The sequence below is a fragment of the Heterodontus francisci genome, chromosome 1 (genome assembly GCF_036365525.1).
Source record: "Heterodontus francisci isolate sHetFra1 chromosome 1, sHetFra1.hap1, whole genome shotgun sequence".
Taxonomy (NCBI): domain Eukaryota; kingdom Metazoa; phylum Chordata; class Chondrichthyes; order Heterodontiformes; family Heterodontidae; genus Heterodontus; species Heterodontus francisci.
In genome coordinates this window covers 180,390,587-180,405,626 of record NC_090371.1, presented here as the reverse complement: position 1 = coordinate 180,405,626, position 15,040 = coordinate 180,390,587, and the positions used below count along the sequence as shown (strand labels likewise).

Sequence of the window (15,040 nt, the reverse complement as noted above, 5' to 3'; positions counted from 1 at the left end):
GACAAATGTGAGTTAATTAAGGAAAGCCAGCATGGATTTCTTAAGGGAAAATCATGTTTAACTAACTTGCTGGAGTTTTTTGAGGAGGTAAGAAAGAGGGTTGATGAGGGCAATGCTGTTGATGTGGTGTACATGGACTTTCAAAAGGCATTTGATACAGTGCCGCACAGGAGACTTGTGAGCAAACCTGTAGCTCATGGAATAATAGGGACAGTAGCAACATGGATACGAAATTGGCTGAGTTCCCATGTCAATTCAAATTTGCAGCCCCATTCGACTGTTTGAATCAAATCTCTTGGTTTTGGGTCTGTTTCCCCTTTCATTGACTCTGTTATCCCTCAGATGATCATGAGCCACATGTTAAAATGTGCTGATTTTTTTAAATGGAGTGAAATAGATTTCCACTCAATTGGCATTTTATGCATGTGTCATCTCTTTGTTTATAAATACAGGAGGCTGTTAATTTACTATAGACTGTAGCTTTATTTTATGCTGGCAGATTGGGGTCTTTTATTCTACTTGGTTGGGTTGCACGTTGCTTCTATTCGGCACCTGATTACAACATTGGTGTGATATTATAAACTTTGAGGGGTGTGATATGATGAAGCCAAAAAAAAGCACCTCGCCATTCTGCATCATTAAATAACTTGGATACAAATGTAAATTACACTTTGTCTGTGATTTGTGCTTTTTCTTGTATTCCAGAAAAAAGTGGATCCATTCGTCAGAATTGTACAACTGCCTTATGCTTTTACAACAGCTGTCAACACAGTGGTGGTATTCACAGAGGTGAATAAGAATTATATATCCATTTATTTTTCCTGCTCATTTCAATAACCTCATAATTGAGGATGAAGCAAATTATTCTCCTGTTTACTGTAAATGAATTATAAATCTGGGTAAGCTGATAGGCTGCCTAATGTTTCAAAGAACAGGGACAACGAATGTGTGGACCTTTTATATGAGAGGGAACTCAAGCTGCAGAGTTCTGGAATGACAATATTTTGTCAAGGATGAGGATGTCAAGGTGAAAAATTGAGCACAACAGCTCTGATTTATTTTGTTATGTCTGTTCATAACTTGGGAAATTTGTCTTCTCTGGCTGCCAAAAGAGCTGCAATTTGTCCAACCGTCCTGTGAAATCTGTACAACATCTCTAATTGTCGTCTTTATTCTGCTATTTATTTTGTCAATTGTGAAGTATGAGATCTCTCTAACTTATACTTCAAAGACGGTATCCGCCAATTAAGATGCATTAAAATCCCCTCGGTGACAAATGATTAATATGCTGCATTCGGTCTCTGAAATATTACTCTCCTTGCAGAATCCAGAAGAAGTTGCTGTCGCTCAGAAACATGGAGCAGATATTGTGGGTGGAGCGGAGCTCATTCAGAAAGTATGTATTTGTGACCAAAATTATTATTTTTAACAGTATAATTGAAAAAGGATGCGTCACCAAACATGTTTCTCTAGATATTATTATGCTAAAATATTAACGGAGTTTGTTAAATACTGCAATTTGTTTTCAAAATGCAATTTGACAAATGATTATTCTAATCATGTACCAAGTCCTTTCACAGCTTATAAAAACAGGATGCTGCTGTATCTGGAATGTTCACTGAGTCGGGATCACTTCCTTTCTGCCCCAAATTGACTTGGGTCTGTCATGAGGTCAGTGTATGCTGGTCAGCGTGAGGAACAAGTGGTTTTTGTGGAATGGGGAGCTCTTTACCCAGTATCCACAGCAGCTTGAATGGCCATATTCCGTGGATAGAACAGAGTCTCTGCCACTATGGATACTGAGTAAAGAACTCCCCACTTGACAAAAGTGGCTTCTTTTACAAGCCGCTGTCACCTTGTGCTGAACTGCATGCACTGATCCCACCAGCCTACCGAATCAAGGAAAGCGTGTGCAAAATGCGAGAGTGACCATCATTTCCTGCCCCAGCACTGCATCCATACACTCTTTCAGTGGTGGCTGACTGTTCCTCTCCCCTTGACCTTGCCATCGTCATCTTTCCCTCAGCTTCTGGTGATGATGGATCTGCTTCTTCGAGGAGCTTAGGCTTTGGGGAGTGATGGTGGATGGCTGTCCCGGGTGTCTCTGCTGCTCTATAAAGTGGTGGACAGACCTGTATTTCCTAGCAATTGGTCAGTCTTCCTGCAGACTCACTGCTCAACCAGAAATCTGCATTTTCACTCCTACACATAATGTGACCTGTTGTGTTTTCCCTCCCAAATCCCTCTCAATCCATTGTCTTTGGAAGCTTCAGTATACCAGCACAGCCAGTCATCACATCTCTTTTCTTTTCCTGTTACGGTCCTAATGCTGGTTAAGTGGAACTGAGAAACCCAGTTCATTGCTAAAGTTACACTCTGCTCTGGGTGAGAGTGGTTTGAAATGAAATGGAAATTTAGACTGAAAATATTAAATGAGCAGAGCTAAATGCCGGTGGGAGGGAGGGGAGCTCTTGGTATTGTTGCACCGATTAGGTGCTGATCATAATCTCAACTTCAAGATTGTTAGGAAAACTTTTGTAGTACATATACTGACCATCTTGAAAATAAAGACAGCCGATACCAGTCCCTAAGGTGTATGTAATTTACCAGTTTCCTTGTGCACCATACATGTTAAATGTACATTTTTAATTATTATTTGTATCATCCAAGTTCCAAAATTGGAGCATCAGATCTTTTATTCAACTGGTCTGTTGTGTCTGTCAATGTGCAGTGCCTTTGTCATCCAGTGCCTAATGTTGAAAATTGTAATCCTGGTGGATTGCAGGTCTCTGCTTAATTTTTTTTTAAATGTGGAAGGAGACTGTTTCAAGAAATTTCTGTCTGGTGAATTTGGCAGGTAGAATTGCAACATCACTTTTTCTGCTACTAATCAGTCCTGTTGAAACAGTGATTTTTTTAAAATTTACATTGAGAGATACAGCACTGAAACAGGCCCTTCGGCCCACCGAGTCTGTGCCGACCATTAACCGCCCATTTATACTAATCCTACACTAATCCCATATTCCTACCACATCCTCACCTGTCCCTATATTCCCCTACCACCTACCTACACTAGTGACAATTTATAATGGCCAATTCACCGATCAACCTGCAAGTCTTTTTGGCGTGTGGGAGGAAACCGGAGCACCCGGAGGAAACCCACGCAGACACAGGGAGAACTTGCAAACTCCACACAGGCAGTACCCAGAATTGAACCTGGGTCACTGGAGCTGTGAGGCTACGGTGCTAACCGCTGCGCCGCCCACTGTGCTGCTCCCTTAAGACCAGTATTGTAAGATGTTGGAAATGTCACATCCCTTTAACCAAATAAATGAATTCATTTTTGAAACAAAGCATCTTGCAGGATCAAATGGTAAATGACAAATTGTAAAACAGTTTTGTATTGGGATGAATAAATGAGCATTACATCCAAGTAATTTTTAAATGAAGCATGAACGTAGCTCAAGGAACATCTGATGCTGTTGAAGAAATATTGAATCACTGTCAGGCTGTCTCAGTTTGTAACACTCTAGCCTTTGAATTGGAAGATTGGTGGTTCAAGCTCCACTCTAGAATTTGAGCACATAATCTAGGCTCACACTATAGTTGGTGGTGTTGCATTGTCAGACGTGACATCTTTTAGATGAAATGTTAAACCATGCCCTTTTTGCCTGTTCAGGTAAATAAAAAAAGTTTTAATGGTATTATTCAAAGAAGAGTAGTGAGTTTCCAGGTGTCCTGGTTAGCATTTGTTTCTCAGCTATCACTATCAAAAACAGATTAGTAATTCCACCAAAAATAGATTTACTGGTCATCCATTTCATTTGATGTTTAGGGAACCTTCCACTAAATGCTTTTTTTTTGTATAAGGAGATTCAAACATTTTTCACAAGCAGGTTGCAAACTGAAACAAGGAACTGTAGAATTTAATGTTCTTCATTCTCTGATATAAAGTATTTGCAAAAGTCAATTGTACAAGGACCTCAAACTAACTGTTTTGCACCAGGTAAAGTGTAATCTGGGTTTATTTATAACTGCCTTTATCTACTTTAAGAATTATGTTCACTAAAGAAATTGTAAAAGTGTGAGGAAGGAAAACACATGTAAAACTTAAAAGTGACAGCTTTCTTCCTTTTAAATGAATTTAAAGGTCAAGTAATGTACATAAGGAAACCGAAAATTGGGTAAATGCATTTTAACTAAATCCCTGGATATAAGACCATCTTCGGTTCTGATTTTGAGGATGAATAATGGTGAAGTTTTATGGGTCTAATTTTGTTTCATTGAGGGCTTGAAGGACAGTCAAAATTCTCAGCATCCTTCATTATAGTTAAACTAAATGTCCATCCAATTTAAATGTTTCAAATGCTACCACAGTACAATGTATATCTACTGTGTTGCTGTTTTTACAGATTAAGTTAGCAATGAGTTAGTGTACGTAACCAAGTGTTGGTTTTCATTAAATAAGCTTCATAAATTGACAGCATTATTCCATGCGTACAATATGTTTTATTCTCTGTTTTTAATTTGAGTTTTTACATTTCCTTTCTCGAAACTAGTTTTGGAGATTTCAGCCTTAAGAACTGAAATGCACCTCTTTACCTCGTCTCCTTTCAGCTGCTGGGTTTCCCTAGCCAATTGCAGTTGAGAATAGAATTACTGTTAAAATGAAGGCATGCAACCTTATTAAAATATTTAAATAACTAATCCACCTCCTGAGAGTGGATAGATCGCCTGCCCCTTCTCCACTCTGCATTAGTAGTATCTTTGACGGAGCAGTTAGGTTATATAGGATGTTGAAGTACAAACTATGAATTGGTGAATTAAGACGCATTGAGAAACTGATATGAAGCTGTTTTAAGTAGTGCAACCCACTTGAGTAAGCACTTATTCTTCACTATTGAAAGCTTACACTTTGTTTCATTTTCAGATCTTGGATGATGAAATTCAAGCAGATTTCTATGTGTCTGATCCTGACATGGTATCAAAACTGGTGCCTCTCAAGAACAAGCTAAGGAAGAAGTTTCCTAAAAGCAAACGGGGTAAGGAAATAATAACCATAGTTATATACTCATGAGGAGTAAAAAATAAACTTCACAGTGGAATTATAATATGGAACTTTCCATTATTAATCTTTTCCTACAGAAACCGTAAGAAGACCAAGTAGATTACTAAATAATACCAGCTTCATGAGATAAATTTAGGCTTCTTGTTACAGTTGAGACATGCAGGATAATTTTAACCCCCAAAAATGGGTGGGTTTGGTTTGTGTGGGATGTTAAAAAGCCAAAAAATCTTAATCAGGAACCCAACCTGCCTTAAACCTGCTCACTTCCAGTTTTAATGGAGAGTGGAGAAGGGGCAGGTGACTCTATCCGCTCTCAGGAGGTGGATTAGTTATTTAAATATTTTAATAAGGTTGTGTGCTTTGATTTTAACAGTAATTCTATTCTTAACTGCAATGGGCTAGGGACATGTAGCAGGTGAAAGGAGGTGAGAAGGACTCAATCCATGATGCCTTTATAGCATTGCTTGTGGGCCACGAAGAGTATTAGTGTTTCTCCAGGCCAAACAGGCTACCCAGCAAACCACACCCCACGCCGCCCCCCCCCCCCCCCACCCCCAGCGATCCAGATGCTTTCCATTTATAAACTACAGGATGTACGAGAAAGCCGTACTTCCGGGTTTCCTGTTCCTAAGTCCTTTGCAGACATGCTATTTTTATGTAGCAAAATTATCAGGTTTGCACTATAGATTTTAGAGTGTTAGACCCTGGATAGATTTGAGTTGGTAAAATAAAAAATATATCTTTTCAATTTTCTCCTCTCTCCTGTAAGTCCTATTCATCGAATACAGGTCTGCAGGTGCCACGAAATTAGCCTTCCGTAGTATCCTGCCCATGGCACATGAATGTGGGCAGGCACTGGGGGCAACACAGCCAAGGCTAATTCTTCCCATTGCTCAACATGCAGATGTATGCACTTTCCAGCAGGAATTGGTGAATAATGATCAAGAACGCCAACAACTTGCAATTCTGTAGCACCAACAACTTGTATCTTTAACATAGCCAAACGTCCCAAGGTGCTTCACAGTGGCATAATAAATGAACGCTGTAAAAAGAAGCAGATGTTTAGGAAGGCTGACCAAAATCTTGATCATAGAGGTGGGTTTTAAGGAGGGCCTTAAAGAAACGGGGAGTTGGAGGGGCTTAGGCAGGCAATTCCAGAGAGAAGGCTGAAGTTGCTGAAGGCACAGCTGTCTGTGGCAGGATGGGTGGAAGGATGCACAAAGTCCAGAATCAGAAGAACGGAGAGTTCTGGAGGCATAATTGTAGTGCTGGATTATGTTGCAGGATTATAGAACGGCAATGTCATAAAGAAATTTAAATACTGGGTTGGGAACTTTAAACTGCAAGCATTAGGGTCTGGATGTCAGTGCGGGAGCAATGCCTGAGTGAGACTTAATGCAGCATAGCATACGGCAGAAGAATTTTGGATGAGCTGTAGTTTATTATAGTAAGGGCAGAGAATGAATAATTGTGAAAATAGTACTCATTCACATTGTAGAAAATAGTTTAATTCTTTAATTCTAGTCAAACAAGGGGAAATTTTGCCCATTGTGCCTGTGCCACTCTCTGATAGAGTTGTCTCATTCCCTTGATTTTTTTCCCCACAACCTTTTATTCTTTTTCAAATCTTTATCCATTTCCCTTTTTAAACTTAATATGGATTTTGCTTCCACCACTTCACATAAAGCTCTTTTTTGGCATTGATCTAAAATTTATTGCCTCTAGTTATTGAATCACTTTATCAAATCTTCTCATAATTTTGAACACCTTTATTAGATCACCTCTTAACCTGCTTTGTTTTAATCAAAAGAGGCCGACTTTCTCTTGTGTCTCCTTTATAATTAAAACCTCCTCATTTCAGGTGTCATCTTACTGAATCTCGTCCATACCTGCTCCATATCCTTGACATCCTTCCTAAAGTAAGTTGCCCAAAACTGGACACAATATTTTGACTAGCCTAACTAATATAGGTTTAGCATTACCCCCTTTGCACTTGTGATCCAAATGCCTGTTTATAAAACCTAGGATTCAAAATATGTATTTTTTTTTTACAGCTTTATAAACTTATTCTCCCACCTTTCAAGATTTTTCTGTATGAATTCCTAAATTTCTGCTCCTGCATTCCTTTTCAAGTGCTACCATTTAGTATAAGCTCTCTCTATTCCTTCTTTCAAAATGTAGCATTAAATTTCAATTAACATCAATCTGCCCTATGTCCCAACTTGTCTGTGTTCTGCTGAAGTTGCTTACAGTCCTTTTTGCAGTTAACCACACTCTTTACTTTTCTGTCATCTGCAATTTTTGATATTGTGCCCTCAGGGCTAAGTTCACACCATTTATCTACATACATATATCCCTCAGGGATAACACTGTTTACATCCTTCCAGTCCAAAAATATCCATTAAGTACTACTTTCTTTTCTGTCCTTTAACCAATTTCCTAACTATGCTGCCGCATTCCTTTAATATCATGTGCCATAACTTTATAAACAAGACTCCAATGCAGCACCTTAGTAAACACCTTTTGATGTTTTATGCCCAGGTGTAAAGAAGAAAATTTACCCCAATCTCTTGATTTGTGCCAACAATAGAAATCTGGACAGTGCATTACATACTGTTGTTGTACCTGATCTTTACTATCTGAGCTATAGCAAACTTTTATATTGAAATAAGGTGTGTGACACTTGATTAAAATAGAACAACATTTCCTGTTAACTGATGGTGGTATGATTGTGATATGTAATAATGATGTCAAATGCCCATTTGCCCATGTGAAGCTGTAAGTGGGAATTTGGTGGCTGTTACAGTAGTAATGGAAATTTCAATGAATTGAAAAAGCCCCAAAAAAGATAACAAAACTATGTTCTGTATGCATATAACAACAACTTGCATGTATATAGCACCTTTCGTGAAATGTCCCAAGACGCTTCACAAGAGCGATTCTCAAACCAGGAGTAGAGTGAGGGCAGAGAGGTTTAGGAAGGCAGTTGCAGAGCTTATATATAATAAAATGCAAACAATATTTGAAAGTTAGAATCCTGTGATGTATTCTCATTCTCTAAAGGTTCTGGTGGCTATTGATTCTGTTTCAGTGTTGTTGACATCCAAACTCTCCAGTGTGTTAAAAACATGTTCATTTCCAGCCCTGTTTAATATTCCATTTTTGGGATGTGGCATAACATTTATGTTTCAGCATAGTACCACCAAGTGACTCAAATCAGCTACTACAACAGTATATTACTTTTTAATCAAAATTAGATACAGCATCACCCATTGGCAAGAATCAAGTGATGAATGATTACATACAAACAGGAACATTTTCTGTTGTCGTCAGTTGTGTTTGTATGAAAATGGGCATTGAAAATAAAACAAAAGCTGATTCAGCTAGCCACAAAATCAGTGCACTTTAAAACTGCAGAAAATCCGTAGCTGATGGTCCCAGACCGACAACTAGGATCAGGTACAACAACAATAGTATATATAATGTACCATCAAGAGAGGAACATAGGTCACCACATCATCGAATTGCAGGAAGGATGTGATTACACTGGAGAGGGCACAGTGGAGATTTGCGATGATGTTGCTAGGAATGGAGAATTTTAGCTATGAAGAAAGATTGGATAGGCTGGTGTTGTTGTCTTTGGAACGCAAGAGGCTGAGGGGGATTTAATTGAAGTGTACTTTTCTAAATCTAATTGCGTTTTGCTGTCTTTCAGTGCTTCTATTTACTTTGTTAAAATAAATCCTACTGCAGTCCTTCCAACTTAATGATGCCTTAATGGATTAAATTGAATGAACAAAACAAAGTATTTTATTGCCCTTATTTGTAGTGATGTCTGCATAAGCTAGTTGACATGAAATTGTTCTCTTAAAGACACTTGGTGGAATTCATCCTGAATCAATGGTTCTGTTTGGTGTAATTTTAAATGTTGAAAGGAATCCTATTTCCTCTAACATCACAAATGTTTAAATGACTGTGTTTCTGTTGGGCAAATACATGCAACGTTTGAAACATGTACTATCCCAGGAGTGAGAAAACGTAATCCACTGACAATCAATCTGCAGCAGTACTGCATGGTATAATAACTTGCGGTAATATATTTCTCCCGTTTAAAAATACTGCATCAAGTTTCACCTCTTGCAATTCTGTTTTTTTATCCACTTGTGTTGATGAAATGTAATTGTGTTGCTGATTCTCTGAATTCCTCTTTCATGTATTTTATAATTTCGTTTCCCAGGTTCTGTTGGGCATAATATTCCTGAAATGATAGAAATATTTAAAACTGGCCACGAATACCTGGTGGAGCGTGACTGTTATGTTCTATCTAAAGTAGGGATGGTAAGTTCAACTAGAACAACAGTCTTTTTATACTTAATGCTTCGCATTTTAAATTGCTAATTGCAAAACCAATTATTTTATTTTGTGAAAAATGATACTGCCAAATGTAAAGCCTGTCTGTAAAGCCTTAGTTAATCTGCACAGAACCATTTGCAACATTTACGACTTGTGTAGATGCTGTTGTAAATACAGTGTTGCTTTTTTAATTTGTATAAGTGTAGTCAGCTCAAGATACTTGCAGCATCTAATGAACAATCATTTTGGTCCAATATTGTCATGTGTAGGAACTAAGGGGTTAACAACTGCCATGTTTAATCTGTTGGGTGAATCTATGCAAGTTGTGGCCTGATAAAATTCCTATGAGGCACTATGTTTTAAAATAGAATTATTTTAAGTGATGTTGCGGTTATACTTTGTATATGTATCAATGTATTATATTAGAATTAAGTTATGGATCTTGTGGTTGGAAAGAGGTTATGTGAAATTTTTATTTGTATGCTGTATTGGAGAGATGGTGTTTACTGGAACAACAGTAGCAGAAATGGCTTTGCTATGAGACAGGGGGATGAATTTTTACAGCTCGCCGCCGAAATCGTCGGCGACCTTCAGAACCGGCGTGTGCACGTGCAAGATGTGTGCTGTGGAGCCGCTGTGGTATTTCGCACAGTGGCTCGTCCCCATGGAGGGGGTGGACTGTGTGCCTCTAATGACATAGAGGGGGTGGGCGCTGTGTCCCTGGCAACGGTGTCAGGCGCCGGTGCCATTTGTAAATGGTTTCAAGCCCTGCAGGGCCATTAAAATTTTTTAAGGTATGCAAATAATACAATTTTTTGAATCTCCTCTACCACCTTCTCCCCCCCCCCCCCCCCCCCACCGCCAATGAGTAATCAATCAATAAGTTGCCCTCTTCCCCCCCCAAAAAATTATTCCAATCCTGAACTCCGCCCCCACCCCCCACAAAAGTTATTAACTTTGACCCTCAACCCACCATCCCCGCAACCAATAATAAGAGTTTTTCTCACTCCTTCTCTTCCCTCCCCCCACTGCCCCCCGCTGGAAAACTTCACTCCTCCCCCCACCCACCAATGTTACGCCTCAGATCACCGAACAGAGATCCGAAGGCGCGGTTGTTCCAGGAAACGGACGGCATATTGGCATGGGATGGCCGTCGGGATGAGGTAAGTGATTATGCATTAAATAACATTTATTTAAATATTTAAATTAAGGTTCTGTCGCTGAGCAGTGGTGGGGCCACTCTGAGGCCCCGCCGCCACTAGTAAAATGTGGCAGGGCCTTCCCGGCGTTGGGGAGCGTGACGGGCCTCTCCTGGAAGTATTTTCTGGGAACCCTGCCATGACCCCGACATCGGGAGGGGACTGGTAAAAATCCAGCCCAGGACATTTTTTTTACTCGTTCATGGGATGTGGGCATCTCTGGCTAGCCAGCATTTATTGCCCATCCTTAATTGCCCTTGACAAGGTGGTGGTGAGCTGCCTTCTTGAACCGCTGCAGTCCTTGGGGTGTAAGTACACCAACAGTACTGTTAGGAAGGGAGTTCCAGGATTTTGACCCAGCGACAGTAACTTGATAACCACCTGACTGCATTTCAATTAGGACAGACTCAGAGTCACAATATGTAATAGATGTGTAGGCCTCCTGAGGATGGAAGTGCAAGTAAAGGTATTCGGAGACCATTCATGACTGGAATGTTGATGAGGATAGCAAACTTTCCCCATTGTGTGACAATGACTTAGGCCATCAAGTTATCTGTATAGAAGGTGAGGTCATACCTGGCCAATCTAACCATTAGAAACTAATCAGGAAGAGATAATGTTGTAAGATTTTTGTGTGTTTAGGTGGGATGTTGACTAGCTTTTGACCCACAAGGTACAAACTTTGGTTTCTTAAGATAGAGAGTTTATTAAGTACAGCAAGAATATACAAGCAATACTTAACCAATGGCAGTAGTTACACAGCAGGATATAGGGTGTTCTCAGTCCTTGCCTTCTGAACTGCTGTGACGCCGTCTTCTTTCTTGAGATGTTCTGTTGACTGTAGATTGGTTTCTTCTTAAATCGGTGTGCCCCAAACAAAAATCTTACAATTGGCAACCAAAAAATGGGGCATGATGACTAGTTAAAACCAGACTTCTGGTCTTTGTTGAGATAGAGCCTCTTAGCACCTGTCATTTATGGCCTCCTCCGAAGGTTCCTTCCTTCCATATTAGGTTATAGTCCACCTTAACCCTTTGGTCAGGTTTAACCTCACCTTCTGTACATTGTCTCCTCTGGATTAGGTTATTGTAATCAGATTACAGCAGATATGACCCTACCCTCTGTATATTGTCTCTGCAGCCAGCTTGATGACCCAGTCATTGTCACACAATGGGGAATGTTTACTGTCAATTCAAGTCTTGACTGGTCTCTGAATATCTGTTTTAGTTTGAAATGCAGAATGGGCATCCAGTCTCACAGCAACGCTACTTCTGGTATGGTTGTGAAAATAAATACCTTCTCTCATCAACTCCCCACTGCAGTATATCAGTATGCATTTCATATTTAACAACATGATTCTGAACACAAAGCCCACAACTTAGTTCTAATCTAATACACCGCAACATTTGAAATCATTCTAATTTAATGAATTAGAAATCCTTATAGCATCTTGTGAGTTTTATCAGACCATAACTTATAGATTCACCCAACAGATAAAACATGACAGATGTTAACCCTTTAGTTCCTATAGAAGGAGAGGTCATAACTGACCAATCGAAAGGGTTAAGGTGGAATGTAGTTAATATATGGTTAATATGGAATGAAGGAACCCTCGGAGGGGGGCATAAATGAAAGGTGCTGAGACATCAGGGTGCACCACTTCGAAGAAGAGACCACCCTACAGTCAATAGAACACCATGCAAGAAGACTGGGCCACAGCAGTTTGGGAAGCAAGAACCGAGGACACTCTGCTATATAACTACTGCTGTTGGTTAAGTATTGCTTGTATACTCTTGCTGTACTTAATAAACTCTCTATAGTGATTTACGAAAACAGAGTCTGTGCCTTATGGGTCAAAGGCTAGTCAACATCCCGCCCATCCAAACAAAAATCTTACAATTGGCACCCAAGAAATGTGATATGATGTCTAGTTAAAACCAGAATTCTGGTCTTTGTTGAGATAGAGCCTCTTAGTCATTTGCCTAGCCAGTGTTGATCTAGGAAGGGGAACCCGTAACTGGGGCATGCCAGTACATTTTATTGATTGCCAGTAGTTGTTTTCTCTCAAACATATCATGACAGACAAACCCATGTTTAAGGCTTTTCAAGGCAAGCTTGATAGTAAAATTAAAATGAAGGACATACAGGTTGTGCTTTCAGAATGTGCAAACAAAACTAAGGATCTAGTTCTGTTTTGAGGACATGCTAAAGTTTATTCAAGAATGAGTTGATGAGAAGAAGTTGAAGGTAGATAGAGCCTTCAAGCTCATCTCTTAGGTGGCATCATATTGCACTCAGAGGGATGACCAGTTAGTCCAGGAAAAGGACAAATTAGTACAGGACCAAAAGTGTCAAATTGAAGCGTTACAGTAGCAGCTGGTTAGTGCATCAGCAGTGTTTACTGCTATACAGGAAGGGAGTGCTATGCAGATTATGTGATATAACTTAGATCTGATGTAGTAGTTGGCTTTCATTATGGAAATAAAATGTAACTGCAATTTACCAGAACAGTTTCAAATAAATTGAGAGATTCCAGCTAACCTGATTCAGCATTTAACCTTGAGTATCTGTTTTTGAGCATGTATCATAGGTGTTTTGATTTACTGTACTCTCTAGTTTAGCAGCTTATACCTGCAGTAGTGTGGACTAATTTTAGTTAATCAAATAATAAACCACATTTTGCACTTGCATGCAGGCCAAAGTTGCATTTTTCAATTTCCTGCTGTAAAACTGATCTCCAATAAATTATTTTTTTCTTATTTAACCTTTAGCAAATGTAGCTTCACGATCACATATGTGGCATGTGAAATTGCATTAGCTGAAGGTTAAATCTCATGGTCTCAACACATTTTAGACTTAACTATTCTCACAGTTGACTTTAAAAAAAAAAGTCTTATTTCCTTGTGTTCATGTGAAATAAGTTGTAAGCTGAAGATTGGCCATCTATTGTTAAAAAGCTCATGTACAGGGAATTAATCATCTTGTATCAGTAGATTGTGAGCACCGGTAATTATTCAGAGAAATATAACAGTAAATGAAAACTGTCTGAGATTTATATATTGGAGAAGTTGCTGTGTAGGAATGGGTGGCTTGGTAACTTATGGCTCTGTAAGTGTAGACAAGAAAATGTAATCAAATACTTGGATAGCAGCAACACTTCTGTTAAAATGTCCCTTCCCCTTTTTCCTAAATCTTTCCTCCTTTGCTTTTAAAATCAATTTAAAATCTCTTCTTTTCAATTGTGGTTCTGCACTCTCCCTCCTTAAATATTCTATTTTACCTCTTATCCTCCTGCTGTTAGCCCTCCTCCATATAATCGTGCTCTGATGCATCTTTCCGTATGTGAGGAAAGCTGTAGAAGTGCAACATGTTGACTACAGTTTTTTAGTATTATTGGTAACAACTGGTCACATTAGTACTTTAATGAATTTTTGCATTATTTGGTGATAAGATAGTTTGGCAGAAATTTATAACAGCTTTGTGCACATAATTTTTATCAGACTGCTGTCAATTAGTGAATAGCAGAGCAGGCTTAGTGCATCCATTCAGTAAAACTGAAGGTGTAGAATGCTGTAATTTAACAGAAGTGGGCTACAATCCCTTTGGATGCCTTACAGTGTGGCATCCAAGTTTTCCAATGGTTCTGCTCATGCTGCTGCCCCTTGTTTACGTTGGATGCTGTACCACCTTCAAGACACGAGCTATTGTATTGACTGACACTGGTTTTTGCTGCAAAAAGAGAGTAAAGAAACAGGAAAAGGAGGATTCCTGCACCCAGGATTGAATCTAGAGAAATGGGTTCAGCTTAGCCAGTCATAATGACTCAGAATGCTCAACTTCAGTATTTTGCCAGCCTGTTACTGCTCAGTCTGTTGGTAGGAAAAAACTCTAGGTGACTGCTACCAGTTTGTTGTCAGCAATGTCTCAGACTCTAATTAAAGATCAGAAAATTCAAACTCATTCAAAGTTTCTTCCAACAGATGGCAAACACTGTTGTCCATTGCACCATCCACTTAATACTTGAAAAAACTGTGCCCATAACTGAACAAAATTCGGGGTCAGTAAATTGAAAGGGCCCTTACACATTAGAAACATTAATTAAAGAAAAACTTGGGGCTTCACTGGAGGAAAATTAATTAAATAAAGTTTGGAACTGCTTTAGAGAAAATTAAACAATGATCGGTGGTGGGGGGTGGGTAGAATCAGCACTGGCAACTGACTTTTCCTTCTGGTTACCATGAGGCTATTGAGAGTGGCAGCAGTGAGAGACTGAAACACCAACCAGGCTGGCCAGCTAGCTGGCTAGTGAGCAGTTGAGTGAGGGTGCTAAGTGTTGTATGATTGCTTTAAGAGCGATGTCCCTTTAAGAACTCGGTATGCTAATGAGCAAAGTACCAGAATGTAGTCATGTGACTAGAAG

General features: G+C 39.3%; 1 protein-coding gene across 2 annotated transcripts in view; it reads left to right on the top strand.

The window, feature by feature from the left end:
- mrpl1 (mitochondrial ribosomal protein L1) overlaps nucleotides 1-15,040 on the top strand; it is a 46,983-nt gene that overhangs the window by 20,016 nt on the left and 11,927 nt on the right. For both annotated transcript variants that reach the window (XM_068039171.1, XM_068039162.1), the window contains exons 4-7: nucleotides 706-789; nucleotides 1,325-1,396; nucleotides 4,931-5,042; nucleotides 9,306-9,406. In XM_068039171.1, coding sequence (XP_067895272.1) covers nucleotides 706-789; nucleotides 1,325-1,396; nucleotides 4,931-5,042; nucleotides 9,306-9,406 — 369 coding nt within the window. The remainder of the gene's footprint in view (nucleotides 1-705; nucleotides 790-1,324; nucleotides 1,397-4,930; nucleotides 5,043-9,305; nucleotides 9,407-15,040) is intronic.